Source organism: Egretta garzetta, unplaced genomic scaffold (assembly GCF_000687185.1).
Source record: "Egretta garzetta isolate BGI_Z169 unplaced genomic scaffold, ASM68718v1 scaffold474, whole genome shotgun sequence".
Classification (NCBI taxonomy): Eukaryota; Metazoa; Chordata; class Aves; order Pelecaniformes; family Ardeidae; genus Egretta; species Egretta garzetta.
This window is the reverse complement of record NW_009259524.1, coordinates 566,261-593,145: the sequence shown is the minus strand read 5'-3', so window position 1 is coordinate 593,145 and position 26,885 is coordinate 566,261. Positions and strand designations below refer to the sequence as shown.

Below are 26,885 nucleotides of genomic sequence, written 5' to 3'. Positions count from 1 at the left end.
CACAGAGCACCGTTCCCAAAGCTACCAGAGGATAGAGGAAGAGCAGGAGCTGCTTTTTTTTGGCAGGGATCACCAGCATCGCATGCACAATGCTGGACATGCAGAGGAGCCGTCTCCACCACGCTATGCACAGCCACACCAGCACTCCTGCCTGCCAACCTGAGCAGGTCTGTGGAGCAAATTCCAGCTGTTTACACGCTTAAGATATGCAGATGCATGAGGGCACAGGCCTCAAATACCAAAATACCTGATTGTACTTGCAAATGAAGCAACTCAGTATTTAAGCACACGTAATTTGCAGGTGCCATTAATTTTCCCCGCAGTTTGGTGTCTGATTTTAACTGTAGGCGAAAGAGTTGTCAACAGGAGAGCACACCTGCGGGTTTGAGGCTGCCTCAAAAGCAGCAACAAAACAGCTACAAAACCCAGGACCAAACTAAGGCAAGCTGGTGAAGCCTGCGGAAGAGCCACACCAGCAGGACAGAGCAGCTGGTGCTGCTTGCGGAGCCAGGCAGGCACAGTTGCCATGTCCCTAAAAGGACCATGAGACCCACTTACCTGAGAGCTCCTTAACGCTGAAGCTGCCGCTGGCCAGTCTGTCTTCTCTCCTGAAGGAGAGCCCAGGTGATGACCACCCAACGGGAGCTTTTTCATCACAAAAAAGGAAGAAAACAATCAGCAAGCAGCAAAGCTTCTTTCCCATCAGACTGTCATAGGAAACTGCCAAAAAATGTTCAGAGTCAAAGATGAGACAAGGAGAAGCTTAGAGAGGTTCATTACACCTGAAAATGAGATACATGTTCAGAGCAGCGGTTAGGAAGGGAGTAATGTCAACATGTGTCTGCAGGTCTCCAGCGAATAAATGCATCCTACCCAGTGTCGCCAGCAGAGGGCTGGTGAAAGAAGGGAAACTTTGCCATAAACCGTGTAATTCTTGGTGGGGTATGGTGAAAGGGAAGAGCCGGGAATATTTTACTTCCCAAGAGAGGCTGGGGGGGACCCACAGACTGCCATTCTCCAACTTGCCACCTAGAGCTGATGGAAACTGAAAACAAGGAGAATCACTCCGTGTGTAAATGGGATTTCTGCAGCAGACAGATGACTGACTGGGTCAGGACAGCCCCTAGGAGCGGTGGGGTGGTTTGCACTCATGGACACTCGTGCAGGTGAAGTGAAGCAGTTTTGAAGAAAAAATGGACATACTAAAGTATAGGATTCAAATGCAAGATTCCCATTAAGTATGAGTAGTTCCTTGTGTTGGTATAGTGTTTTCTTCTTATGAGCTGGTCTAGATTTCCACCTGTGCTGCCTCCTCCCTTGCATGGCATGGGAACTCCTCACAGTCACATGCTTTCTCTTCAAGACATCCCTGACAGGTAGGAAGGTGCTATTAGCAGCTTACAGCATCAAGAAGCATGTGCCAGGGGACAAGACACTGCTGGTTTAGCCATGAGACAATGAGGTGTCTCAGCATGGGGCCACCCTCTCTCTGTTCCTGAGCCTCCTAAGACAATATCCGAGCACACCACAAAGCACTAAGAAAGGACCAGCAAGAAGTTGCTGGAGTTACTGAGCAAACCAGCAGAGAGAGGGCTGTGCTGGCTCCCCCAGCTGCCACCAGGGAGGGGGCTCGGGGACCACGAGGTGTGAGAAAGGGGGAGCCCATCTTCCTACATGCACAAGAAATAGCGCAGAGGAGGAAGGAGAGCGGTGTTCAGACCATTGAAGTTTGGGCCCATCTGTATTTGGTTGTAAGCGAAAGATCTTGTGACAGCTGTCTGAGATAATCTGTGTTTTTTCCCCTGGATAGGTTAAGTGGCTCTTGGATTAGAAAGTGCTGAGGAGTGCTCCCTGTAGTTTATCTTTGCTAATGCTTTCTTTAAGATCCTGTTCCAGACAATGCAAGTGATGGCTCTTTTTATAAAAGTTGGCCATAAAAGTTACATTAGCACAGGAATGGGTAATACATGATCACCTACGGAGATCTCTGTGAGCCTGCAAAGAAATGCTTTACCTTGTCGGAGGGGGGGACAGTAAACCTTTTTTTTTTTTAAACCTTCAGGATCAGCATTGTAAATTGTGTCAGGACACCCACAGCCGCCATTGGCAGAGGTAAGAAAAGTCCCCAATAAAAGGTCCTCTCTAGGAAGGACATTACAGATGACAGACAGAGAAGCCTCAAGGAAAAAAACTGTTTGCAGAGACTGCAGGAGCTTCATCCAGCAAGTCTGGAGCTGTCAAAATCCAGGTTGTCAGGATAATTGAAGAAAAGCAATTTCCTAAGGAGTAATGAGCTAAAGTGAAGGAAATGTATTTCCTCAGCTCTGGAAACAGGATATACTGAATTATCACATAGTGGAAGAGCCTAGCAAGACATTTTGACATAACGTCACTCAGGCATTAAAGAGCTGCAGCCTATTTAGGAAATTAAGTAATGAGGGTGAATAGGAATAAAGGAAAGTGCCTGTTTGGAGCGGATGAAAGGACTCCAGATGTGTACGTGGCTGTGACTTCTTCATATTGTTTGGGACTTTCAGCCCTGAAAACAAAAGAGACAATCCTGATGAAATATGTAAGCCTTCACTTGAATGCTATCAAGACAGAATCAAACCTAATGTTAAAGCACAAATACAGAAAGGAAACGCAAGAGGAAATGAAAAGTGAAAGAGAATCTCCCCTTGAAAAAAGTAATAAAGATATTCCACTTCCCCACGCTTTCCCTTATCTCACGCAGCTTGGGGAACATCGGTTCTGCACATGTGAGCCCTGCACAGATTATACCACATATTGAAAGATGTGATTTCTGGGTTTGAAAAGAACAATTGGAACTGAAGGCCCTGTCCTGCTCCTCAGCATCGCCAGCACAGCCCCAGCCCCACAGCTCACACGCCGTCGCTCTCGGTTCTGCCCGGCCCTCACCGGCAGCCCCAGCACGACTGCTCTGGAGTAAACCTGGCACAGGTCAGGAACGACTTTGGGTTGATTATTAAAAACTCAGGCAACACTTCTATTACAAAAACCTCTTACAATGGCCTGTTGCTCCTTGCAGAGTTTGGGTAATGAAATAAAATCAGGAATGCAAAACTAAAGCTGATGGACCGGGTAGGTCAATTCTCCCTCTGCGGGAAGCTGCAGTACATTTGCCCTGTCCTTCGCCATCTGCCTGGGTTCTCACTGCTTGCTCCTTCCCAGAGCCTGACACCATGTTCAGCAGTTCCCACATGCTTGCTGGGGACCACAATTCTGACCAAGGTCGCTTCAAACAGCCCTTTCAGCCCGGCACAGGTAGAGGAGAGTGCCAACACCAGTGCTGGTCTGGAGGATGTGGTTCCATTTGAGTGTAGTTCAGACCTTGGGGGGACTAAACAGGTGAGCTGTGTTACATTGCCAGGAGATTTTCATGGGTGAAGAAAAAATAAAATTCAAAGCTTTTGATTTGAAGCTTTCTGATCCAACAGATAGGTCTTGCCATCAGGGAGCAAGTTTGACAGCCAGCCGTTACGTTGTGATGCTGTCTGAGACTCAACGCAGACTACAGCCGTAAAGTTAAAATGATTCCAAAACATGGCTTTCAGGTCCCAGTCTTGGGTTGCAGAAAATAGCCTGAATCTCAGACAAGAATATACTACAGTCCTGCCTTAGCCATACCTGAATCTGCGATGATGATGCTCTTCCACCACCGCAGGACACTTTCACGCAGAGAGCAGCCCAGCAGGCATCCACCCGGGTCCTGCTCTGCAGCTGGGGCAAACAGACCTTCGTGGTCAGCAGCGCTAATACTAGCTTACATCCTGTGAGAAAATGGGTCTCTGCTGACCCCTGCACGCCATGCGCACCCACCAGCAAGGCAGCCGGGGGGACTGCAGGGGAGAGCGGGGCGGCTCTCGGGCCGCTGCCCTCCTCTTGCCGCTGCCTTCCATCTCCACTTCTACCCCGGGGACAGCGTTTCTCTCGTGCGTAGGTCATGACAGCAGGATTATTGTAAGTATGACACGGACTCAGGCCAATAGTAAGGAACAATCTCTAGATAAATAATTAGCAAATTACCTGTTTGAAAATAGAAGTAGGAAACTTAATTCTCAATTGTTAACAGTCTGGCATCCTTCACATAAAAATTACAGCCATAAACCAATTTCATAATGGAAGCCTTGCACAGTAATACTTCCCTTTGCCAAGCCACTTCCCAGAGTAAACAAAAACCTCTGAGAACGCTTATCTTGGTATAAAACCTTGCAAGAAAAATAAACAGAATGATGTCCAAAATGAAAAATAAAATAGGGTGTGTTGGTTTTATAGCACCGGGGAAGCCATAAAACTTAATACTCCGAGTGCAAGAGGTTGAAGCCTTATGCTCTCATCAGTGTATCCCCTCCATCAAACAACACCTTCCACGGCAAATCAAGTCCCAAACAGCTGGTGGAAAAACAGGAGGCAGAAGGAAAACAAGGCTGAATTATGAATTATATGAATGAGTGGATTTATTTTTATGGCATTAGAGATGACCAAAGTAAAAAGACGATTTTCTTTCATAGTTTTGATATAGTTAAGAATTATGCACCAAAGGCTGCATTTCAATTGCAGGACCAGCAAGCAACATGGAGGGCACATGATGTTTAAACCCACCAGTTTTCCAGCCAGGGAATCTCACCTATGGATGGCCACCCATATAGGACAGGGTGAGCAATGTGGCCCGGGGGGGGGCTGCCAATGGCAAGCCTGTGAGATGAGCTTCCAAAATGCACGCAGGCACCAGAACTGAACGATAAGGACAGCATCTTTTTGTGTCACCTACTGATGCTGAACAGATTCAGTCACACTCAGCCACTTGCTCTTTTCTGCTGGTATCCTCCGTCGTTTTCTGTACAGTTTAGCTCACACTTAGAGCCGCTAGAAGACCCATGCGTTGTTTGTCTCTTACCGACTCAGCTCACAGCAGCCAGACACAGATTCTGGCATTGGTTAAGAGCACCAGTCACAAAATCCAGGAAGAAGCAGGAAGAGACAGGTAGAAAGCTTGCAGATAAACATCCCGCGTTACTCGGGGGAAATTAAGGAAAAGACTGCCTGCAAGTATTCAATTAATTGAGTGAGAGTTAAGCTGCCGCCCACCAGCCCCGCTCCCTGTCACCTGGCAAAGGCAGATGGCAGCAGGGCTGCCTGTGGGCAAAGCCTGCCCAGAAGCAGGGACACACTCAAAGAGACTCTGCTCCTCATAGCACTGGGCTGTGCAAAAGCAGCCAGCATCACAGCAAACCAGGAACCAATACGAACAGGACCGCTAGCTTTTTAAGCGGTTTTAATGGGAAACGGTGCCTGATAAAGGCATCATCTTTTTGGCGTGTCATCACAGGAAATTTGCCACAGGCAGCCAGCTTTGCAAGGCATGGAAAATACCACAGCAGCTTTGCTGAATTTTTCTGAGAGATTATTTGTCAAGATCCTCATCTCCATCATCTTTGAAAGGGCCTACCTCAGACAACATATGGATTTGTACGAGACCTTGACTGATTCTAATTTCTTAATTAGGGGTATTAGGAGTAGCTCTGCCCAGCAAGGCCTTGCTGGGCAGAGCTGGTAGAGATAAAGGAGCCAAGTGAAGAGGATATGGTCTGACAACGAAAAATTCTGAGTTCTAGGAATCTAATTTTGCTTACCGGAATCTCTTCAGCAACAATTTCAGTTGCAGTCTGAGGGGAAAAGAGATGAAGACAACAAGACAAAAACATTGTATAGAATGGCAAAACATTGGGGAAAAAAGAGGAGGGAAAAAAAAAACCCAAAGCTATATTAAACAGTAGGACCCAAGGGAGAGCAGAAAAAACGAGATTAATAACAGAGGAAACTGGCTGGCTCCACTGAGCAAATGCTGGTCAACAGAAAAATTAAATTCTGCAGGATTAAACAAGGCATTAAACTGGTTGGAGCAAAAAACCCCAACGCAACAACCGTGTGCTCTCAGATATAAGTCAAGTGGCTTTACTGACTTTGAACACTCAGCTGGACTAAAGATGTCCTAGCAAATGCATGCAAATTGCTGAGAGCACAAATTACAGAAAACTACATACTTAGGGAGATATCCTCTACTGATGCTAACACACGACTCTTGATTCAGGCAGCAAGTTTAAATGTCTGCACCAACAGGCAACAGGAATGCGCAGAGAAGAACCCCAGGTGGTGTCTTGGATTTAACCCATTTGTATGCTTCTAGGCACTTAAAGAATCACCCCTAAAGCCTCTCTGCCCATCCCAGCTGAGTTTATCCTAATGGGCTGATGGCAAAGAACATTTTTCATTAGCAAATGGAAAATAAAATCTGACAAAGGCTTTTTTTTTTTGAAGACCTGCCCAAAACTGATAACAGTTTCAAGGTCCCTGGACTCAGCCAGCTCTCCCAGCAGTGGAAGGGACCAATGCCACCAAGCTGGCCACAGAGAGAGACACAGGGAAGCTGTAACCGGGTACCACGTGACCCATGGTGACAGTAGTCAAGTTGGGAAACATTCATGAACACTTTCAGGGTCCAGTTCTGCACAAATTCCACTGGCACAAACATGGACCAACTCTGCCAACGTGGCAGTATTGTAACCCAGACTCACAGCTCAAAATCAAACTTTGGCAGAGTACTGGCCAAAATCTGACATAAACCAGGCTCTTTATTCCTGCCAATGCTTTGGTACCAGCTGGGTGAGGCAAGGTTGATGCTATTACCCCTTCAGTTGGAGTTTGGGCCCAATGCATTTTTTCCACGAGCACTGCTGCTCCCGGCACATGCAAAGCCTCAATGCAAGAAATCCACAGCCTGAAGAGAAATGTTCCAACACACTTAGAAACCAAGAGAAATCAAGATTTTTTTTTTGCATCTGTGAAATTCTTTTTAGCATGAGCCATACCCTGTTTTACCAGGTACCACTGAGATGCTTTGATGAAGGACTTACAGAGACAGGAGAGGGTGCCGCATCAGATGCCCGTTGTGCTCCTCGCAAGCCTTACTGGCCTCCCTGGGGTCGCCGTGTGGGCTCACAGGACTGGTCTGCAGCTCGGAAGACGCTCTCCCCTCCCTCTCATCAGAGTGTTCTTGCCTGCTGTGAAGGCCATTGCATCCAACGTGGCTGCAAGTGGGGAAGCTGGAAGTGGCTGGAGTATGGACACCCTCCCAGGAATGGTGAGCTTGCAGAAGACAAGGGAGCTGTGAGAAAATATTGACCAGCGTGACAGCATTTACATCTATATCAGCAGCTTACCCAGCATCAGCTTTCTGCTAGGCACCACAGTAGAGGGCCTCTAGGTCAGGTTCACAAGAGCACCCTGGGACAGCTGCAGGCTGGTTACAGGGGGTTTCTTCCACCAAGAGTTGCACAGCATGAAAGGGAAGGCTTTACATTTTAAATTTTAACTATCAAGAACCTGAAGCTGGCACACAAGCTGAGCAGAAACAGGCAGCAGTGCCAGACTGAGTTCACGTTACAGGACTCCCCTCCACACTGGTGGCTACAGCAGCCATTGCAAGCTAGATGTGAGGGGTGAAGAGGACATGCAAGCCTCTTGGTCCTAAGGACATCTGTCAAAGGAGTTCTTGGATGCAGGCATAGAAAGTTTGTAGCACTGGTCCCCCATAGAAGCACAAGAATGTATATGAATATGAAAGCTACTTTGCTTTCAGGGACATTTTTAGCACACCACTTCAATTTTCTTACTTGATTCAGTGATACCAAGACTCTTCGTTGGCACCTTCCACAAGTCATAAATTAGCAACAGCAGTAAACCAAGGCAGCCACTCCTGGGCTTAAACTCATGCCAGTAAACACAGCAACCACCTCTTAGCCCCTTAAAACATGCATCTTACATCTCCAATTTAGACCTGACAGCTGCAGAGTACCAGCCCTGCACTTGGGGGGTAGGCTCTAGGGGGGAGTGTGGAAGATGGCCCCCCCATGGACAATTGCCCATGACTATGCAGGGAGAAAGCAAGGTTGTCTTACCTCTGCAGGAGGCCAGCTTCCAAATTTAATAAAGTTTTCTCCTTCCAATTGCTTCACCGAATACAAGAGCAACACTTGCTCTTGTAACAAAATGTCACCGGCTTTTCAAGTAGAAACTAGATGAGCTTGCCTGAGAAAATAACTGTCAACTATTAAAAGGCTACTGTTGGAGTTCAAGAGGACTGTCAAAATACAAAGAAAGATGTACCACATTCTTCCTGAATTGATACTTCAAACAAAACCTGTTTGTGTTTTGAAATGTGGCACTAGAACAATGACCGGTTGTTTTTGTAAAGTTACAGGCTGAGCGCCAGGCAATCATTTTCTAAGAGCAGTGTTTCTTTGTTGTTCATGGAAAGGCTGGAAAAAAAAAAACAAACCCACAGGTGATTCAGTTGGTCTCTGCCTTAGTCAGCGGAGGAGTCTTGGCCCATCTCTTGGCAAGCCCACCCTGGAGAACCCCCAGCTGGGGACCCAACCAGGCAACTCGGCTTCTGCCAGGGAGTTATCCCCAAGGGAGAGCCCACATTTTCCTAACTTCCACCTTCTTACTCCTCATCACAGCCTCAAATCTTACACCAGATAGCAACTTACTTTTGCTGCTTTGTTAAAAGCATATTTTTAACAACCATTTTCTCCATAACAATCAATTCCTTCACCTCTCACCATTTTGACTTTGAGTGTTACTTGAGACAGGAGCGCTTTTTAGTATCAACTTTGTGACACCCACACGCATAGCCAGAACTGCGTCAATAACAGCCCAGAACTCCCTCATCACTATTACCCCTATCATGTCCAAATGTCTCAGGCCCATAACCTTGAAAATTCCCTAGAATGGACAAGCTTGAGGCAGATTTTCTCCAGCCACATTGGATTGAACTTATGCTGCTGGACTCTCCTGTTGTTTACTTCAAGCATCTGAGCGTTCCTGTCATCGCTCTGTCTTGACAAATGTCTGGATACAGCACTTTCGGTGTACTCCTATCACCCAGGAAGGCAAGACATTAAAGCACAAACCAGTTCCGTCCTTTGCCCCAAAACCCTTGCAGCATGTGTGAGCATGGAAGACTATGTCATTTGCTGTCACTGCTTATCCCTCGGCCTGAATTACAATCAGGCACTGAAATGCAGCTCTAATTACACTGTCTAGAATGGCTGGGCCACTGCTCATTAAAAAGAAAAGTCAAATTACTGAATCCCCTTCTCATCAATCTCTGCTGATAGTCATTCTGATGATCAGGGCAGCCTTAAGTGAGACTGGTTATGAAAACCAGAACCTGGAAGATGGTCTCACCTAGGATACAACTGCTTTTCCTTGCAAGTCATGACCTCAAACACATTGGAGATGGAGACTAGCAAAGCAGGCACAGTTGTAGCACATGCTCTCGTGTCAGAAAGCAAAGGGGAAGACTTCACAAAACAAATGAGAGGAAGATGCAGCAACCACCAACTTACAGTAAAGTGTCCGAGGCGTAGAGCTGTCCAAACAGAGGACACACTTCATGCTACCGTGGGAAAGCCACACCAGTCGCAGCAGCGTGGTGGGAATGGCAGCTTTTCCCCAGTGCCCAGCTGCCTGTGTCCAAACAAGGCAGCAGTGATTCCCAGCGTCTTACTGTTCCAGGTAGTCACCACAGGCATTCCCTGGCCTCGCAATCCTGCCCGAGAGCTGACCGGGGCCCGTCACTTTGCTAATCCTCAAAATAACGCCAAACTCCAACTTACCAGTTTCGGTGATGAAGCAGGTATATATTTTTTAAATCTCAGAAAACACAAGAACACGTAAGACAAAATTCTATTCTATACCCCTTAAATTATATTTCAAGTCCAGTTCTGCAAACTCAAACCAGAAAACAAGATGAAAAGGATCTGGTCTCCAGGCCAGTGACCCAGAGCTAGAAAGCACTGTAATTAGAATCAGGACTGAGACTGAAGACCCCAGTTTGTTTGCAAAACTAATTAGCTAATGTCATTAGAAAGCAATAGAGAATAAGCAAGAGCAGAATCAGACTCTACAGCTATCTAAGCAAAGGACAGTTTAATAACTGTACTTAGGATATGTCTTAAAGGAAAAAAGAAACCACTTTATGGATTAGATTTCAGCCTGGGCAATATTCCATACATCTTGGACTTAGCAAAATGGCTTGGAGAAGAGGGTTTCATCATAGTAAACACATCTACTTCACAGCAAGATTTATTAATACATCCAAAAGAAAGAAAGAAAATCATTTTGTCACACTATATACAGATAATACATACAGTGTTTTATACACATATTACATCAGTTTTTACACAAGAAAAATATACATAAAAATGTAAACTTTTGTATACAAAAACCCTTAAACAAATTAAACAAGGACCAGATAACAAAAGGAGACCAATCTATTATCATTTCATTGATTTTTTTTTTTAAATGGTAATACAGTACATTCATTGAGAAGTATGAGGAACATGTGAGCCAACCTTTCCTATTTAAAGGGAAAGTACAAACATGAGCTTTCCTACCCGCCCCTGGAATGCTGTCCGTGAGCCTCCAGCACTAGAAGCACTAGTGTGAGTTGCTATCGCTGCCGGGGACCCCGCCGGAAGGGACCCTTCTTCTTGGGCATCCCCACACACCACACTCTCCGAAAGCAACACATCGGTAGAAGCAACCTGGACTGGGCTTTTTGTGCGTATTAGCTAGTCTTCCAGCTAATACCATGAGACGGGATGCAGCAATGCAAGTTTGTATGTTCCCTTTAAGCAGTCATTAAGGGGATTTAACGTTGCTGGAGTAAGTTGTTTATTTTTCCCAATGTACGGTATGCTGAACACATGTGTCAGGGATGAGAGGGAAGAAGAAAGGGGTGTAAGAGACTGCTAATCCTTGCTACCATGCAGTTACTCCAAAATCAGGTACGTTTGCAAGCTACAATTCACTGGTTCAAAATACACTGCCTCACCTTTGCTTTCCCACTGCAACTTGTTTACATTTTAAACTCTAGTGGCCAAACAACTGTACGAGGCTCCATGTTACAAGGCTGTTTCTGATATCAAAGCGTGATCAAGCTACTTTTAAAATGACACCAAACACAAACTTCTCTGAGACAGCCTTAAAAATAGTGAGCATTCCCTCTAAGCACTTCAGATTGTCCATTTGCCACCTTCTGTTTATTAAATCTAGGATAAAGATATTTACCCCTTAACTGCAAAAAGGATATTGGTTGAGATTCTGACATCTGTTTTGCTCCACTTGCAGAGAAACATTTTTGGGAATCGGAGAGGAAAAAAAAAAAGCCAAAAATCAAACCCACAACAACGAACCCAAACCATAAAACCTCAGGCATCAAATAAGAAGGGGACTACTTAACATGTCGGTGAAAAAACAGTTGCAGAAACTCGTTGGAAACAAACAAGCGCTAGATTCCAATGAAGGCTTCTCACATTAAATAAGTTAAAGACTTGTTACAGACATCTTCAATAAAAACATCCATCCTCCACAAAGTATGTTAAAATGTAACACAACAGTGATGCACTGGTATTTCTCCTGGAAAGGACAAAAGGACATGAAATCTCCTTAGTGATATCAGCACTATTGAATGTAGGAGGTGAATAATGATTTACGAAAGTAAAGTAATGAGGGGAAAAGCTGTGTAAAAGAAACCATGAATCATTAATTATAATTGGACAAAAGGGGGGATGGGGCAGAACACAGTACAGTATGCCTCAGAAACCCCTGAAAGAAACAAAAACCTAGAAACTTGTGTTTCCACCTCTTTCTTATGTCCACCTGTCCAGGTGATGGTGGGAGTAAGGGCTTGTCTGCTTGCTTTTGGTTTTTTGTTTTCTCTTTTTTCTTTTTTTTTTTCCTTCTTTTTCAATAATAACAACCCTTCTAGCAAAAATTCAAAAGACAATTACAAATGGCTTTAGATAATTAAGAGTCTCCTTTTTAAAATAAAACTTTGATAACACATTTCTCCATTTCTTCTATATAATGCAGCTTCAGTGAAAATATGTCATAAAGGACAGCAATTTGCAAAAAGTGGGAAAAAAATTGCCAACCAAGGTTCATAACATATACATGCGTATATGCAGGACATCTACAATCTATATACATATTTAATATACGTATGCATGAGTATATATCAGGAGAGAACCAACAGGTACGTTCTCCACATACATAAACTGAAATAGCGTAATATATGTGTGCGTATAAATATGTATTATACACACACAGTACACAGACATACCCATACACACGCCCGAACATATGTATTATAGAAATCCTTGTGTATGATTGCATGAAAGCTCAGATGGAACAGCACACCAGTTACCTTTTTCTAATAGAAATGCAAGGAAGACAAAATTCCAGGGCTGAATTGGGGCCAAGAAAAATTGTGCCATACCCATACTGAAAATGTGGAATGCAGTACGGCTCGATGACAGAATTGGAGCAGCATTCTCCATTGAAACTGAAGCCTAAAGTTAGCCAGGATTTTCAACAGTGCTTAAATGTGACTGAGCAGGTTTCTGACAGCTGCTTTCTGCTAAAAGGATATAGAAGCTCCATTTAGCCAGAAAACAGAAAATAAAATACTTAAAACCACAATTTACTTGCATGAGCAAGATCATTCGATACACAATTAGATGCAAAGTGCTAGCATGTTAATGGCCAACTCTGCAGCTCATTTTAAAACCTGTTTAATGGTAAAATGTAACGAGCTGTGTTCCTCTTGGTATGTTTGATGACAACCCCACTGCTCACAGCAGAGCAGAGGGCTGCCTTCTGCTTACTGCCTGCATTATGGGGAACACCAACCAAACCCCCTTGTTCTCCCTGGGGCTGAAAATTGAAGATGATTTTCAGTGGGTGCATTTTTCTCATTTTGAACACTTGCCTCTCAAATACGATACTGCGTTCACCTTTTACTGTGCTAGGAAGCTTTGCATCAGGTTCTGAGAAAAGTTTGTGTTCATCTGCAAATCAATTGCAGTCGTACTCAAGCACAATTGAATAGCTGGGAAATTCTGCGTAAGTTCAAGCAAGTGGTCAGGGCCCAATTCAGCTGCCACTGCAGTCACCAAGAGCATTTCCCTAATGCGTAGGCAGAGCTGGATTGGGCCATTAAAGCTGACTGCTGTTAGCAAGAGAAACTGTAGAAATGCAGGGAGGAGGAGGAGGAGCTGGAATGGAGGCGATGGAGCAGAGAAGCAGAAGAGGTTGGCATTGCAAGAGGCCTCAATGAGTATTCACACAGGATAAACAAAAGCAGAGACGTACCAAGGGAACTCCACTGTGAGGGCTGAGGTAACACAAATCAATGGTGACCAAGCTCAGATCAGTCATTGACGTCATCCAAATCCCTCAGAAGACTTAAAACAACCTTGTTTGGCACAAGTGCTTACCTGTTACACATACGTTACGTGGAGTCTCTCTCTTTAGCTCACACACTTACTCATGTTACAACTAATGTACATGTGTGTGATACAACATATATTCCATCTATACATCTGTATGCATGTATATATAGATTTAGATTGATTGCATTCATACGTATTTATTGTACATCATGAGGGCAAGTCCACATTCAGCAAAGTGCTACCAACATCTCATATACAGATATATCTCTCTGTACAGGTATACACAAAAATGGGTCTATTCTTCCCCGTAAAGGCATAAAGAATTATGCTGCTAACTCCCATTACCACCAAATAAGCAGAAGGAAAGGCCTCTGACAAATTCCACCTCCCTGCCCTTTCACTTGTATGCATATGTGCCAGAAACAAATTGCGGGGAGGGAGAAAGGGGGAGGGATGCCTGGGGGATATCAACATACTGATAAGGAGGGGGATATATAAAAAATAATTTGAAAATTAAGATTTGATTTGCAACTGCTTAAAAAAAAAAAAAGCCTTCAAAAATTCAAATGTCTGTGCAACATTGGAAGCTCTGATTTTTCTAAACAGATTTTTAAAGTCACCAGGATCATCATCGTTAAAAGTGATACTGTATGAATAAATAACAATTAGGTTACTTTCTCCAGCCTAAATAGAACAGTATGAAGAGTAAGCCAATCTGTAAGAATGTTTCTGACTTCTCACAGTTTCAAGTGAGAACACCCATAAAGGAAATCTTCCTTCTCCAATTATGAAAAAAGAGTTAAGTGGCCATAATTAAATTCAGAATTTCACAGCACGAGTGAAACTCCTTGGATTGAAATTGTATTTTGCTCTGCAATCCCACAACAGCAATTTTGGGGCAAAATCAAGACACGCCAAGACCCTCAGGGAAGAAAAGAATCTACTTTGAAGACAAGATCCTTTTACAGAACGGAGATGACCCCACAAACAGTGCCCCTCACAACCTAATTTGAACTGATTGACAACATTTTCCAAGTCAGACCACAGGAAATTCAGGTATTAGTTTGCAAAGGTACAGCAATTCCCATGTCTCCCCATCCCACCAAATGCAGACTTTCCCATTTCAATTTCTCCTGAAAAATATCACTCATTTCTCCCATCCCTCCTCCTCCCCCATTTGTTTTATTTAAAGGCTGTCTTTGGGAGCTTGGTATTTTCATGGCATTTTAAACAGGGCTCAATGCAACTCATTTAAAAAAAACAGTAAAATTGACATGATATCAGAGTTAGCCTTATAACAGAAGATTATGTAGTAGAGAGTTTCAGTTATTTATACAACAGTGAGGACATAACAACCCCCTACTAAATAATCACATTTCTACAATACATTCCATCACCTCTCAACTACTTTTCTCTTTACAAAACTATGACCTACATACAATATACACATTCGTATCGCACATACATCCCCCCCCAATGCATATTTTTTGTGTGTATATATAATACATACATGCACACAAGCAGTCTAATTCTATTTATAAGTCACAGTGGGAATTCCTTTGTGAGGAAAGGAGGGGAAAAATTCCCAAATAAGACACTGTAGATTCCTAACGTTCTGACTTTTCAAATTCCAACTCACAGAGCTAACTGGAAATAAATACATTAAAAAAGAAAAGAAAAAGAAAAGGTCTTACAAACTTGGTTCACAACTTCCAGCTACAGTAGTTGGATTTTTTTAATTTGATCTATTTACCCTGTAACTAAATTTCTAATCATAGGTACAAACCACAGATAAATTATTGCAGAATGTAACACTCAAAATAAAATTTAAAAAGAGTTATAGGAACAGTAATATAAGGGTTAAAAAGAGTTCTATGCTTTGTTGATACAGGATACCATTTTATTTTATTTATATATATATATCTATATATAGATATAGATATCTGCAAGGTAGCAAAGAATAGCTGTACACCTTGACACGGCAAAGATCCAGTGTAAAAAGGTGCTTCACTAGTTTGTTTTTCCAAAAAAGCTTGTATATAATTTTATAGCTATTAAAAACACATATGCAACATAATTCATTACACTCAATACAGCTTTAGTATAAAACTTATAATTTATGAGGTGATGTTAATAGCATAAATTAATATACCATTTCTCTTAAAATCTACAATAAGTATTCTGAAAGCTCATTGGGGAAGGGTATCTTTAAATAAAAAGTTTAAAGCTGAGCGTGATGAAAAAGATTCTGTACGTTGAACTTGAGATGAGAGCCCCGAGAAGAGAAAGAGTCCCTAAGCCAGACACCGTGGACTATAAAACTGAACAAAGATTTCTCCTTCTTGCGCTCTCACTTAGGTGACGCTCTACCTTAAATTATTATTTACTTTTAAAACTATTTACTTTTTTTTTTTGTTAACTGCCCTTATTTCCACAAGGAATCCCTGAGACATACCCAAAACTGTACAGTGAAGGTCATCACTGTTCAGAGAAACTGGTTCAACCCCTTCTGGTAGGATGTAGCTATTTTGCGTGAGAATCGAGCTCTCCGTCACTTCAGAATGAATCTAGTTGCACCGGAGCCAACTACACTGTTTAAGATGCAGGTTAGAGAGTCATTTCAGGGTAAATCAGTCCACTCCAAGGTAGAAGCCAACGCCATCGCAGTCAGCTACATCAGAGCAATCTGCACCAAAGTTAAAGTTTTCCAGAGGATATCTGGGAATGTTACCTATCCAGAGTTCACCTCTGTGGGCACTGGCTGACGACGACAGAAAGCAGGTAAAACATTAGCATTACTGGATCAAGTTCAGTACGCGTATGCGGTCGATACGCTGGTACTCTGGACATCTCGCTGTGTGTGTGTTTGGGGGACTAGCAAGGGGAAGGAGTAGGAAGAATGCATTTTTCTACATCGAGTAAATACAGTTTTAAGGTCACAAGCCCAAGTTTCATCCTGTTCACTTCCAATCTGAATTCTATGAGCCAGAGTAGACTGAAAAGGTGCCAACACTTATTTCAGGGAGACACAAAGAGAGCCTTATCCAACTATTGCTGGCGATCTACGGCCAAGCCCTCTTTCTCCTTTCATGCTTCCACTCCCTTATTCCATAGTAGCCAGAGAAGGAGTACGTGAAAGCAGAATAAAACAGGGGAGAGCAAAGAACCCAACAACCACAAAAAGTAGCACAGCAGAACAGCAAAGGGAGAAGGTCCCAAAACAGTCACTGTTGTTTTACTTCACCTGATAGAGCTAAGGTCTCTCATGACCAGACCTCTCCTAAAGTCCAAGTTTAAGTTTAGTGAACATAAATACAGATTTTTTTTTTTTTCCACCAACCCTCCTTACTCTTATTTGTGCTTGCAGGTATTAAAAAGAATAATTTAAAATTTTCTTTGTGACTTCCTACCGATGAACTTCTCAAAAGAAGAGGAACCTGTGAGAAGGTAAACTCTTGCTAAAAACACCTGCGCATTCACTGCTAGCATATACACTCCCGTGTTGTACTCTCAGCATCTAGTTCATGACATATTAGCGTGCTGTGAAACATCATCTTACTTGCTGATCTGAGAAATACTTTGATCTATTGCACTGTCATTCTAGCATCCAAAATGTACATTATGAATTGCAGGAATCTCTCCTCCTTTTCATTTTACAGTCAGATTTGCTCAGGACCACGGAAGACTTACTGATTAGCATTACTTACACTGGAGAAGTATCTGAGAATAGGAGAACAAAAGAAAGAATGATGAAGAATGTAGAGAGGAAGGAAATAAAGGAGGTATGAGAAGCAGCGCACAACAACCCGTCACTAAATGTTACCCACGAAACCAGAAACACCTTGTGACCAGAAGATCAGAAAGACCTAAAGACCTGATCAGCATATTAGCCCCAAACTATTCCTTCAGTTAATACTTCCACCACGACCAGACCTTGTAACACGCCTACACAGGAGACTCCTTCACATGTAACGGTAAACATACAAAAGCAAAAGGAAACACCCCAGCAGGGATGCTGCCCAGACACCCAAATGCCTCGCTGCAGGAGATCACCGCAGGTTAAGTTTTCTATTCTTCATCTGCTGAAAGCACCTCTTGCCACCATCCCTGCACCCTACAAGTCTTGAAAGATTCAATTACAGGTAGCTGGCTCTTCTAAAAATTTTTCCATCCTCCCTGCCCAAAGGCTCATCCTGTTGGAGAATTCACCACTGGATTTAAGTCACTGCAGCACAAAGACAGGGAGAAATACCCTTGGAGCCTTTCGAATGCCCCAGGGAAATGCAGCAGCCATGATGCTGCAGCAGCTCAGGGAGGAGCTGGGGCTTGGAAGCAGACTAACAACATGTGTATACAACCACCAGGGACAGCTTCTCAGGGAAGACACCTGTCCACTGCTCAGTGTACTCTGTCCTGAGACCTTCCTGGCAAGCAGATCCAATCCCAGATTGTATTTAGACGTGGTTATAGCAAAATGAAGCTTCAAACTGAACTTGGCTACTGGTTTGCAGGTTCAATCCTAGGCCCTTCGCCTTGGTCATGCCCCTGAAGCCAGTGGCATCACACTGCCCAACAGCTCACGACAGAACTTCCCAATTTTTCTACTACCCATCTCCCTCTAAAAAACAATAAAATCAAAAGCTACTTCCCTTGGCTTCTTTTTGCTATTATGGATGACTCTCCTTGCACATTTTTCTCCTTGCATTTGTACTTCCAATACCATCTCTGATTTTTGCCTAGCAGGCAACAAGCTTCTCAGGGCCTTCCAATGCTGTCCAAATGAGAACTGCAAATCCTCATTTCACTAACCTGCTGAATGAAGTGGGAAATCTAGCTGTTGCCATCTTCTCCACAATGTCTGAGGCAGACCTGCAACTGCACTACCTCTCAGCATTATTGATTTAAAGCCTTTATTCCCAGCCATAGAGAGAAGCATGCTACTAATGAGAATGGAACTGAGCAAGAACCTGGAGGAACTGGAATGCAGGAGGAGACAAAATGATGCATCTTTTCCACCTTCTTGCATCATGCATACATCTTCTTGTGTCATAGTAACTACGAGGCCGAAGAATAAATCAACTTTGAGGTATCTCAGTGCATATGGCTCCCCTCAAACTTGGCATAAAGTCTTCTTAAGTGAAAGGAAACTTCAAAGTGTGTCTTACAGAATGTCTTACGCACCAGACCAGCATGAGGCTGTTCCTGAGGAGCCTCTCTGTACACTGCCAGAGTTCATCTTGTGTTAAGTACTTTTGTATAAAGACTAATTGAGGTGCTATTATTACAAAAAATTATGTTACAGGTATTTTATTCTAAGCCTAATTTTTTTTCAATTCTTTAAAACTCAAATCTTCTGTAAAGAAATTAACTTTTAGGTTCAACTAGCTTTATTCCATTTGTTAACACGTAGAGGGCATGACAGGTATTGACCATCACAAATCAATGGACTGAAATTGCTACACTGGCTCTTTGGTGAAAGGGTGATTAGAGTGCTAATTGCTATACGAGGAGATACTTAAAAACCTTTGCAAGAGAGCATGGATTCTACCCGGGAACCACAATAAATATCAGCCTCGAGGACTGTCTTAACCAGACCCACAGTATTTCCCAGAGGAAGAGGTGTGAAACATCTCTGGCTGCACATACCTCTTGGATTGGATCTCTCACATCCAACAGTAAGACACTGATTCACTGAAGTCAAGAGGTTGTGTGGGTATAGAAGCCCACCTGGAATGATCCACCTTGTAAAGCTAAGATCAAGACCCGTAACTGCTTGGTAGGCTGTAACCATGAAATCGGCAGCAGTGAAAAGACGGGAGGTGAACCAGGAAAAGGCAAGAGTGGTGGCCCATTTCAGAACTGTGTCAGACAGGACAGAGGGATTCCTATTTCAAATGTATACAAACCGAAGTTTATTTTTAAAAGTGCAGCTTTATTGCAAACTTAGTTTGCTCATTGAAAAATGTTATGTAGTCACTTTTCAGGGAAGAGTCATCCAGGGATATACAAAAATTGAAGTCTAAGCAGGGGAAGAGAGTTGATATCCTAGGCTGTCTTAAAGGAATGCAGGTACGTAACAGCCATTTATTTCAAATGGGAATTACAGACCTGCATGGCTTTGTCAGCTTTTGAAATTCCCTGTCTAGATCAATGCTCAGATTAGGAGCTGGGTTCTGTTCTGAGTTAGACCAGTACAAACTCACAGTGACCTTAGACCAAAGAGCTCCTCTGTAGTTTATAGCAACACGAGCAAGCAGAACTTGGCTCTCAGTTCCTCTCCTCCCTTCCCCCCTGGCATTCGCTAAGAAAGAGAAATGTGATGTGGGGCAAATATACTCTGCACTAGCTGCAGCTTCATTAAAGAGTTTGATGGGCACAAGAACTATTTCAAGACCGAAGTCCTGAAACCAATTTATAGAAATTAACATCCTCTAAAATGACATGAATACACAAGCAGATTAAAGAATTAACCATTTGGTATACTAGTTCTCCACTCTTTTTCCGCCAGTCATCCAAACACATTGAAGAAGGTATATGGACACAATGAAAATTATTTGCAAACCAAACAGTTGTCTCCTCAACAAAGTATGGGGAACATAATACAAAAATAAATAAATGCCTTGTCAGATTTGCCTCATTTCACAATACCACTGGGCATTCCTCAATCAGCAGGACAATCACAAGCAGGATTTCATAGGCTTCAATTCAACTTTTTACATGATTTAAAAACATTTAAATGTTACAAACATATTTAAATCACCACTTAAAAATATTCGGCTTATATTATTAAGATCTATTTTACCAAGTATGAAATAAGGACTTCATAACAACAGAAGCATGAAAATAATTTTTGTTTCCTCCACCCACATACACTTGCAATTTCAGAAAAGGACATATGCATCATCCATACTCCTTTATGTTTAAGGAGAACAAATCTTTCAAGAAAAGAGGGATAGTATGATTGCTACAATAGTAAGAAGACACAAGACCTATCCCATTTAAATTCTGTTCCTTAGCAAGATGGAAGGAGAGGTTTGGGTCAGAGATTTTGGTGTGGGCCTGACTGCTAACAAAATGAATTTCTATAGCAACTAAATTCCATTCAATGAACCCTTGCTCACATAATTTATTAGGCCTCTGTATTACATGTGCTTGGTATATCTTAATTTCCTGAATTAGACTAGAATACATACAGGTAGGAAGTTTTACTGTAAGTTAGAATGAAATCTTTCTTGTACAGTAAGAGACTGAAATGTGGGATTTTCTGTTCTCTCTCATCTGCATCTCAGAAACAAACCAAGAAGAGTAGAGACTTGTTATATTAAGTAGGAGCTACTGTTACAGTCAAAGTCAGAGTACAGTTTGAGCCCTATGAAGTCACAAACAAATTCCCTTTTTCCCTTCCTGATAAGAAGATGCAAATAAACACCTCAGAATTTCTGCTGCTGTTATCTCTTGGATTAAAAAACATTTAAAAAATTAAAATTAGATTTTAAAAAAATTATTTCATTTAATTAAAAAAAAAAAAAAAAATCTAAAAGCTAGTGGACTCCTTTCTTTAAGAACTGAAATTACTACCAAAGAGTCTGAATACTATCTTTAGCAGGTGGGCAGTAAAACTGTCCTGCAGACAGAAGGAATTCTTATCTATTTTGCTTTAGTGATTTCTCTTTTGGTTAGCCAAGACTGCTGATAGGTACCTGCTAGTTCCTTACGTACATTCAACTTCCCATACAGAGCATCAAACCCTAGAAGTGTCAAAAAAACTATATGACTCCCAGGGGGGAAAATACTATCCAAGAAAGTCTCAGTAGCTAGAAATGCATCCATTTGAAACTTACCAAAGGGTCTGACCTAGACTTGTGTGGATGGGCAGAATACCAACCAAATTCTTCCAGTTTCAGCTGGGAAATACCTGTCAACCTGTCAGACAAGGAGTTTTGGACAAAGCCACACTTTGAAAAGGCAAATCATCAATGCTACAAGGCCACAGTAATTCAGCAAGGGAGGGAATTTCTGTACAGGAATCTTCAGTAATCCATGATCTATTTCAATCCTTCCGGTTTGGGTTTTTTTTCCCTTGGCTAACTTCGTATCAGCCTTCAGATTCTGGGCAACCAGTCAACTGATCCCCTTGCTGCTCAATGAATTAAAAATCATCATAATAAAAAAACAAAAATCAGCATGCAGTAAGAACAGTGACCAGTTCTGGAAGGGGACAACTCCTACTTCTTCACCAGAAGAAGAAAAGGAACTGCTGCTCCCTGCACCCCAAACACACACACGCACACAGAGGAGGTCAAGAGACTATTTCAAGAAACTTCCAAACTCATCCTTGAACCATGATCTTGATTTAGGACTTCAGTGCACCATTCTCAAATCAATGTGTGCAGCCAAGTTTTCTATGCCAGATGCTACCTTCGGGGAAAAAAGTAAATAATAAAAACAAACAAACAAAAAAAAAAAATCAAAGGACTTCTGCCCACTGGAAAACTTTCTACCAGATGCTAATGGGATGGCAAGCACTGATCCGAACCCTAGGAAACAGTAACATGCATCAGTAATCTGAGGTATCTTTCCCATTTCTAGGTCTTACTGCTAAGATCAATTACATCCAGTAACTGTACTGTATCCTTAAGGAATTATTGGGGAACGGTAAACCTGCCTGCAATAAATGAGCACCGGTGCGTAACAAGCACATGTGAACGCTACAGCAAGGTTCACAGAGGGCTAACCCTGGTCAGTACTGAAGCAGGGGTTTTCTTCTTAACCCCCTCTTAAAAAAAAGGGAAGGGAGGACAGAAAAAATAAAGAAAAAGGAAAAAAGGAAAGATAGAAAACACAGGTCCCCCATCTACCTGCACAGAGCGAGGCAGACAAGCTCAGTTGGAGGTGGTGAAGGGCGCGGATGCGTTATTGGTACTGGTAGCGGTGGCACCGGTCACTGCGAAGCCCGTGGGAGGAGCTATGGAGCTGTGGCTGGGCTGCAGGTCCTTGGGGATGCCACTGTGGGAGCTCAGCTGGTGCCCGAAGGCTGCGCTGAACTGAGGGAGCTGTTGTTTAGGGGAGGTGGAGGCCATGAGTTCAGCAGAGGCAGGACCCATGCCACTAAAACTGGTCTGCGGTAACCCCGGAAGCACACTGGAGCTGTTGGGGGTCACAGTGGCGAAGGCAGGCTGTGTGGTCTCTGAGTGCGAGGTGGTAGGTGGTGTGGACAGGGAGGTGGACAGGAGGTGTCCATCTGCACCAAGAAGGTTGCTAAACGGAGAGGGGTCCCCAAGATTGACAGGAAGATTTCCCCAGTGAGTTCTGGGGTTGACCACCCCGCTAAGTGGCACATCCAGCTGAGTTGGGAGCAAGTGCTGTGCCATCATGGGCATCTCTGCTGAGAAGGTAGCTGCCAAGTTATCACCAGAAAAGGATGTGGTGTGAGGGGATGTGATATGGTCACTGTAGGGAGACGGCACATGCTCACTATCATAATGGCTTCCATGGGGTGAGGAGTGTGAATGGTCACTGCTGTATTGCTGTCGTGAGGTGATCAGGTCATCTGCCTTGCTCAGCAGCTGGGCAGGGTGGGGCCTCTGGGAGGCATGGCTGCCATCATGAAGTCCATGAAACTGTCCTGGGAAGGCTCTCTCCCCAAGGCCACTCTGGCTTATGAGAGTGGCAGAAGTAAGGCCGACGTTGGCTGGGGCTGAGAATTGCCCCTGGATCTGCCCTGCCAGGGGCGTAGGTGGGTTGGACAAGGTAGCAGAACGGAGCAAGTTCTCATCCAGCTCCAGACCGGAGAAATTATCATGTACTATACGCCCATTCAACAGCTCCCCCAGATCCGTGTTAACCTCTCGACTCAAGGACTGCATTCCTGGAGCTCCAGCACCTGTAGAGAATACCCCTATCCCTCTATCTGACAGCTCCTGAACTGGCACACCATCTGTCTGTGTAAGTACTCCAATGGTACTCAGGCACTCAAGAGAAGTTACAGCCTGTAGGGCCCGTTCCAGTTCTTCAGCCTCTTCTGTAGTCGGAAGGAGATCTCCATTTTTACCTGCAGAAACAGGGACACCAGAAGTTAGCACACTCCTCTCAGGTGAGCCTGGCACTGGCACTCTAAGGATGCAGAAGTACAGACAGTTCAGTACAGAGCTGCAGTGTATGATAACCTTCCCGAATGGCTTGCAGTACACAGAAAATTTCAGTCACCAGTGTTCACTTAGGTAAGCAAGGTAAAGAAAAACGAGAAATTACACCTTCCTCATCAATGGAATTCATTCTCTCTGCCCTCCTCTCCCACATACTACAATAAAAGATGCCTCCCAAACTCACTAGACTTAAAGTAAAATGCTTAAATAAGATTTTTTTCAAACCTGCAATAACACAAATAGTCCACAAACTCCCCTCTACTTACCACATTACAGTCTGGACCTAAAATTTACACAGTCAGTATAATTTAGGTTAAAACACAGCCTGATGTCATGTCATATCATATCAGAAAATGACCAAAGAAATCACATACTCCAGCTCTGGGCTGTTCTAATTTCTTTATTATCTGTGATAAGTACTGAGCTTTAGAATCCAGAAATTCAGGCACAGTTCTGATCAAAAGCTGGTTTCAAAAATGTATTTAAAGATTTTTATCCTCACTCTCTTCTCCTCTTATCAAAGGCCAACATTGACTGTGATTCTGGCCCCACTCAATGGCAGAAAGATGCCATTACTGAGAATACTCTTGATTAAACTGCAACACTGACAGGCAGTAAAAATGTAAAATGAATTATTAAAATATTAAATCAATTAGGATTTTCAGAGCAGTAATTATAAGAGCAAGCAGAGAACTACACACACCAGTCATCTTAAAGTCTGCTTTACTTCAGAGCTCACAAACAACAGAGCAAATGCACACTTCCTTGTCAAGAAGTTATTGCCTCTGTAGGAAAGCAAGCAACCCATCAAAATGCATTTTAGAAACACTCACTTCTTCAGTTCACTGACTGTATTCACGTTAGCATAAAATAAAATAAAATGGTACCTTCAAAGAAATCAAAATCTTGCAAGTCATCGGGCAGCCGCGGCAGGACATCAGAGAAGTCCTCCTGATTCAATTCCAAGTCATGTGGAATGTCTGTGATTTCATTGGCGATATCATCAGGCAGCTCATCGGCACTCAGCTCTGGTGTGGAGGGGCTCCTGGACAGAAAGTACAGTTAGTCCACAGTGTGCAACTCTGATTCCTCCAAACAACAACTATGAATGCATATCCATCCATAATGGGTGTTTCCCCACACCTTTCCCCCCACACCCATCATCTAGGGAAAAAATTATTTTAGAAAGTTTCTTTAGGAAGCTTACACTTACCCTATTGATTAAATATATAAGATGGGCATCAGAAGCAAGACAGTTTATCCATCAAACTCAATAATTGCTCAAATCCAAAATGACCCACTCTAAGGTTTTTTTTCAACAGTCACATGGAGATGCGATTTCTAGCCCTGCTCCAGATGCTGAGCAGCACAGCAACATCACACCTTTCTATAGTGCTCATTGACAACATTCAAGCTAGCAGTGGAAAAACTGGGGCAAGGCTACCACTGACCGTATGTGGGGCATCTCTACTGGCAGTGAGACACTGGCAGGCATGGTGAGGTTCCCTTGGGGCACTGCAGGAGGAATGGGTTTCTGGGGCCGACGTGGGCCTCGCCTTCTCTTCTTCTTGTGTTTTTTGGTAAGTGCAGGTGGCTTCGTTTTTTTCCTGGGTTTCCTCTGCTGCTGGTGCTGAACTTTACGGGAGCTGTCCCCTCTCAAGAAATTGTCCTTTGGCAATAAAACAATAGCAATGTGAGCACATGATGAACAAGTATTATTTTCCCTGCTTTTTTCCCCTGGTCATTCCACAGATATTCATATGTAATGCAAGAGAGACTGCTAACCTACAGCCAGGCAAGGTTACAAAAATTAAGCTGTCTCCTTCCTCATTGATCTCAATAGCAAAAATCACATAGACCAAATTATGAGGTATGCTGAATAGATCATGCAGTGTCACTTTAAAAATCATCATAGCAAACCCTAATTAAATCAGTGCAAAACTGTAACCTTTGGCAGCATTCCTGTAAGTATTAAAGGCAGAACATTGTTGTGAGGTAGCAATAACGGAGACAGCATGAAGCAGCTGAAGATGAAGCTGAAGCACCCATCCTCAGGTACTCAGTGCCATAAAAGCGGGACAGCACTGAGGAAACAGAATTAATACTGTAGGGCTAGGGTAAGGATAGGGGTAAATAACTAAGGCCTCATTGCTTTTGAACAGCAATCATTGACCAATTAAAAAAATTAACCAAACCATCATCAGTTTTCAGCTGCCATCACACTGGGAATGGCAGAGGATTGTATGTGCTACAGAAGTAAACCGTGAGAGACATGCTGCATACTGCCTGGGAGAGGGAGAAAACCCCATACAAATCTGTATAGCACAGACCCTCACTTTTTAATCCAGAAATCTCCGTAATTCACAAGTATTGGAGAGGCTGGACAAAAACAATAACAAAAACCCCACAACAACCCAACAACAGAACAAACAGACAAACAAACAAGGCAGTTCTATGCCTAATGCCCTGAAGGAGGGGCAAGACAGAAGTGGGTTTGTGAATTATCCTAAAAGTTTTGTTCTGGAAGATGGGAAGCATAAAAGGAAAGCAGAGGACATAACCTTAATTTCTGGGTTCTCTCAACTTGTAGAAGGCCACTGCTTTTCCTCTGGGATCCACAGATCCCTGAAGGACGTTAAAGATAAATTCTAATAGTCACCAAAAGGTAAATAAAGCAGCAAACCCATTATTTGTATGCTTGTAATTGCTGTCTACACTTCCTCTAGAAAATATTTTGGGCCCCATGTACTAAGACTGTCTGAAATGCAGTGTTCTTACAATACCACACTCATACTATATTCAGATCCAAGGGCCAGGAGTGAACCCAAATAAAATGACCACAGTATCTCTCACAATGATTTTCTATTTCTTAATTCAAGAAAGGAATCAAATTTCCTCCAGTGAAAGATATTCTCCCGCACACTTTATTATATCTTCAAAAGTATGTAAAAGATTTTCACAACATACTTTATATTAATTGGGAATGTTTGGCATGTTTTACCATCTTAAGAAAAATAAAAGGAAACGAGCTCTTAAGTTCATAAACTTGCTAGCTGTCAAGCAAGAGTTCACAGAAAGATGGGGGCTAAAAGTCCTGATCATCCCAATACACAAATAATTACAGTTTGGGCTTTGTACTTACCATTTTTTTGGCATGTTCTTCACACAGAGGTGTCTGATGTGTAATGTCAAAAACTGGCACAGAGCACTGTTGACCATCCGCAAACTTGGCTGTGCAACTTGAGAAGAGCTGCTGAGAACGGTTCAATAAGATATCTGTGCATTTCTGCATCAGGAATAACACACGAGGCAATGATGGAGGAACGCCCTTTGATTTATCGATCTGATGAAGATCAGAGCCTTCAACTCTACCTGTCCATAGATGCTATTTTTATTGAGTACCTTAACTTTGTTA

General features: G+C 43.0%; 1 protein-coding gene across 3 annotated transcripts in view; it reads right to left on the bottom strand.

Annotated features, from left to right (window-relative positions):
* Positions 1-10,195: 10,195 nt before the first annotated feature.
* Positions 10,196-26,885, bottom strand: part of INO80D (INO80 complex subunit D) — a 46,736-nt gene continuing 30,046 nt past the window's right edge. For 2 of the 3 annotated variants that reach the window (XM_009637485.2, XM_035893020.1), the window contains 4 exons: positions 26,613-26,746; positions 24,922-25,139; positions 24,358-24,515; positions 10,196-23,376 (listed from right to left, as the gene is read on the bottom strand). In XM_009637485.2, the coding sequence (XP_009635780.1) occupies positions 22,208-23,376; positions 24,358-24,515; positions 24,922-25,139; positions 26,613-26,746 (1,679 nt within the window). In that variant the 3' untranslated portion in view covers positions 10,196-22,207. The remainder of the gene's footprint in view (positions 23,377-24,357; positions 24,516-24,921; positions 25,140-26,612; positions 26,747-26,885) is intronic. The other variant, XM_035893021.1, reaches the window with a different exon arrangement.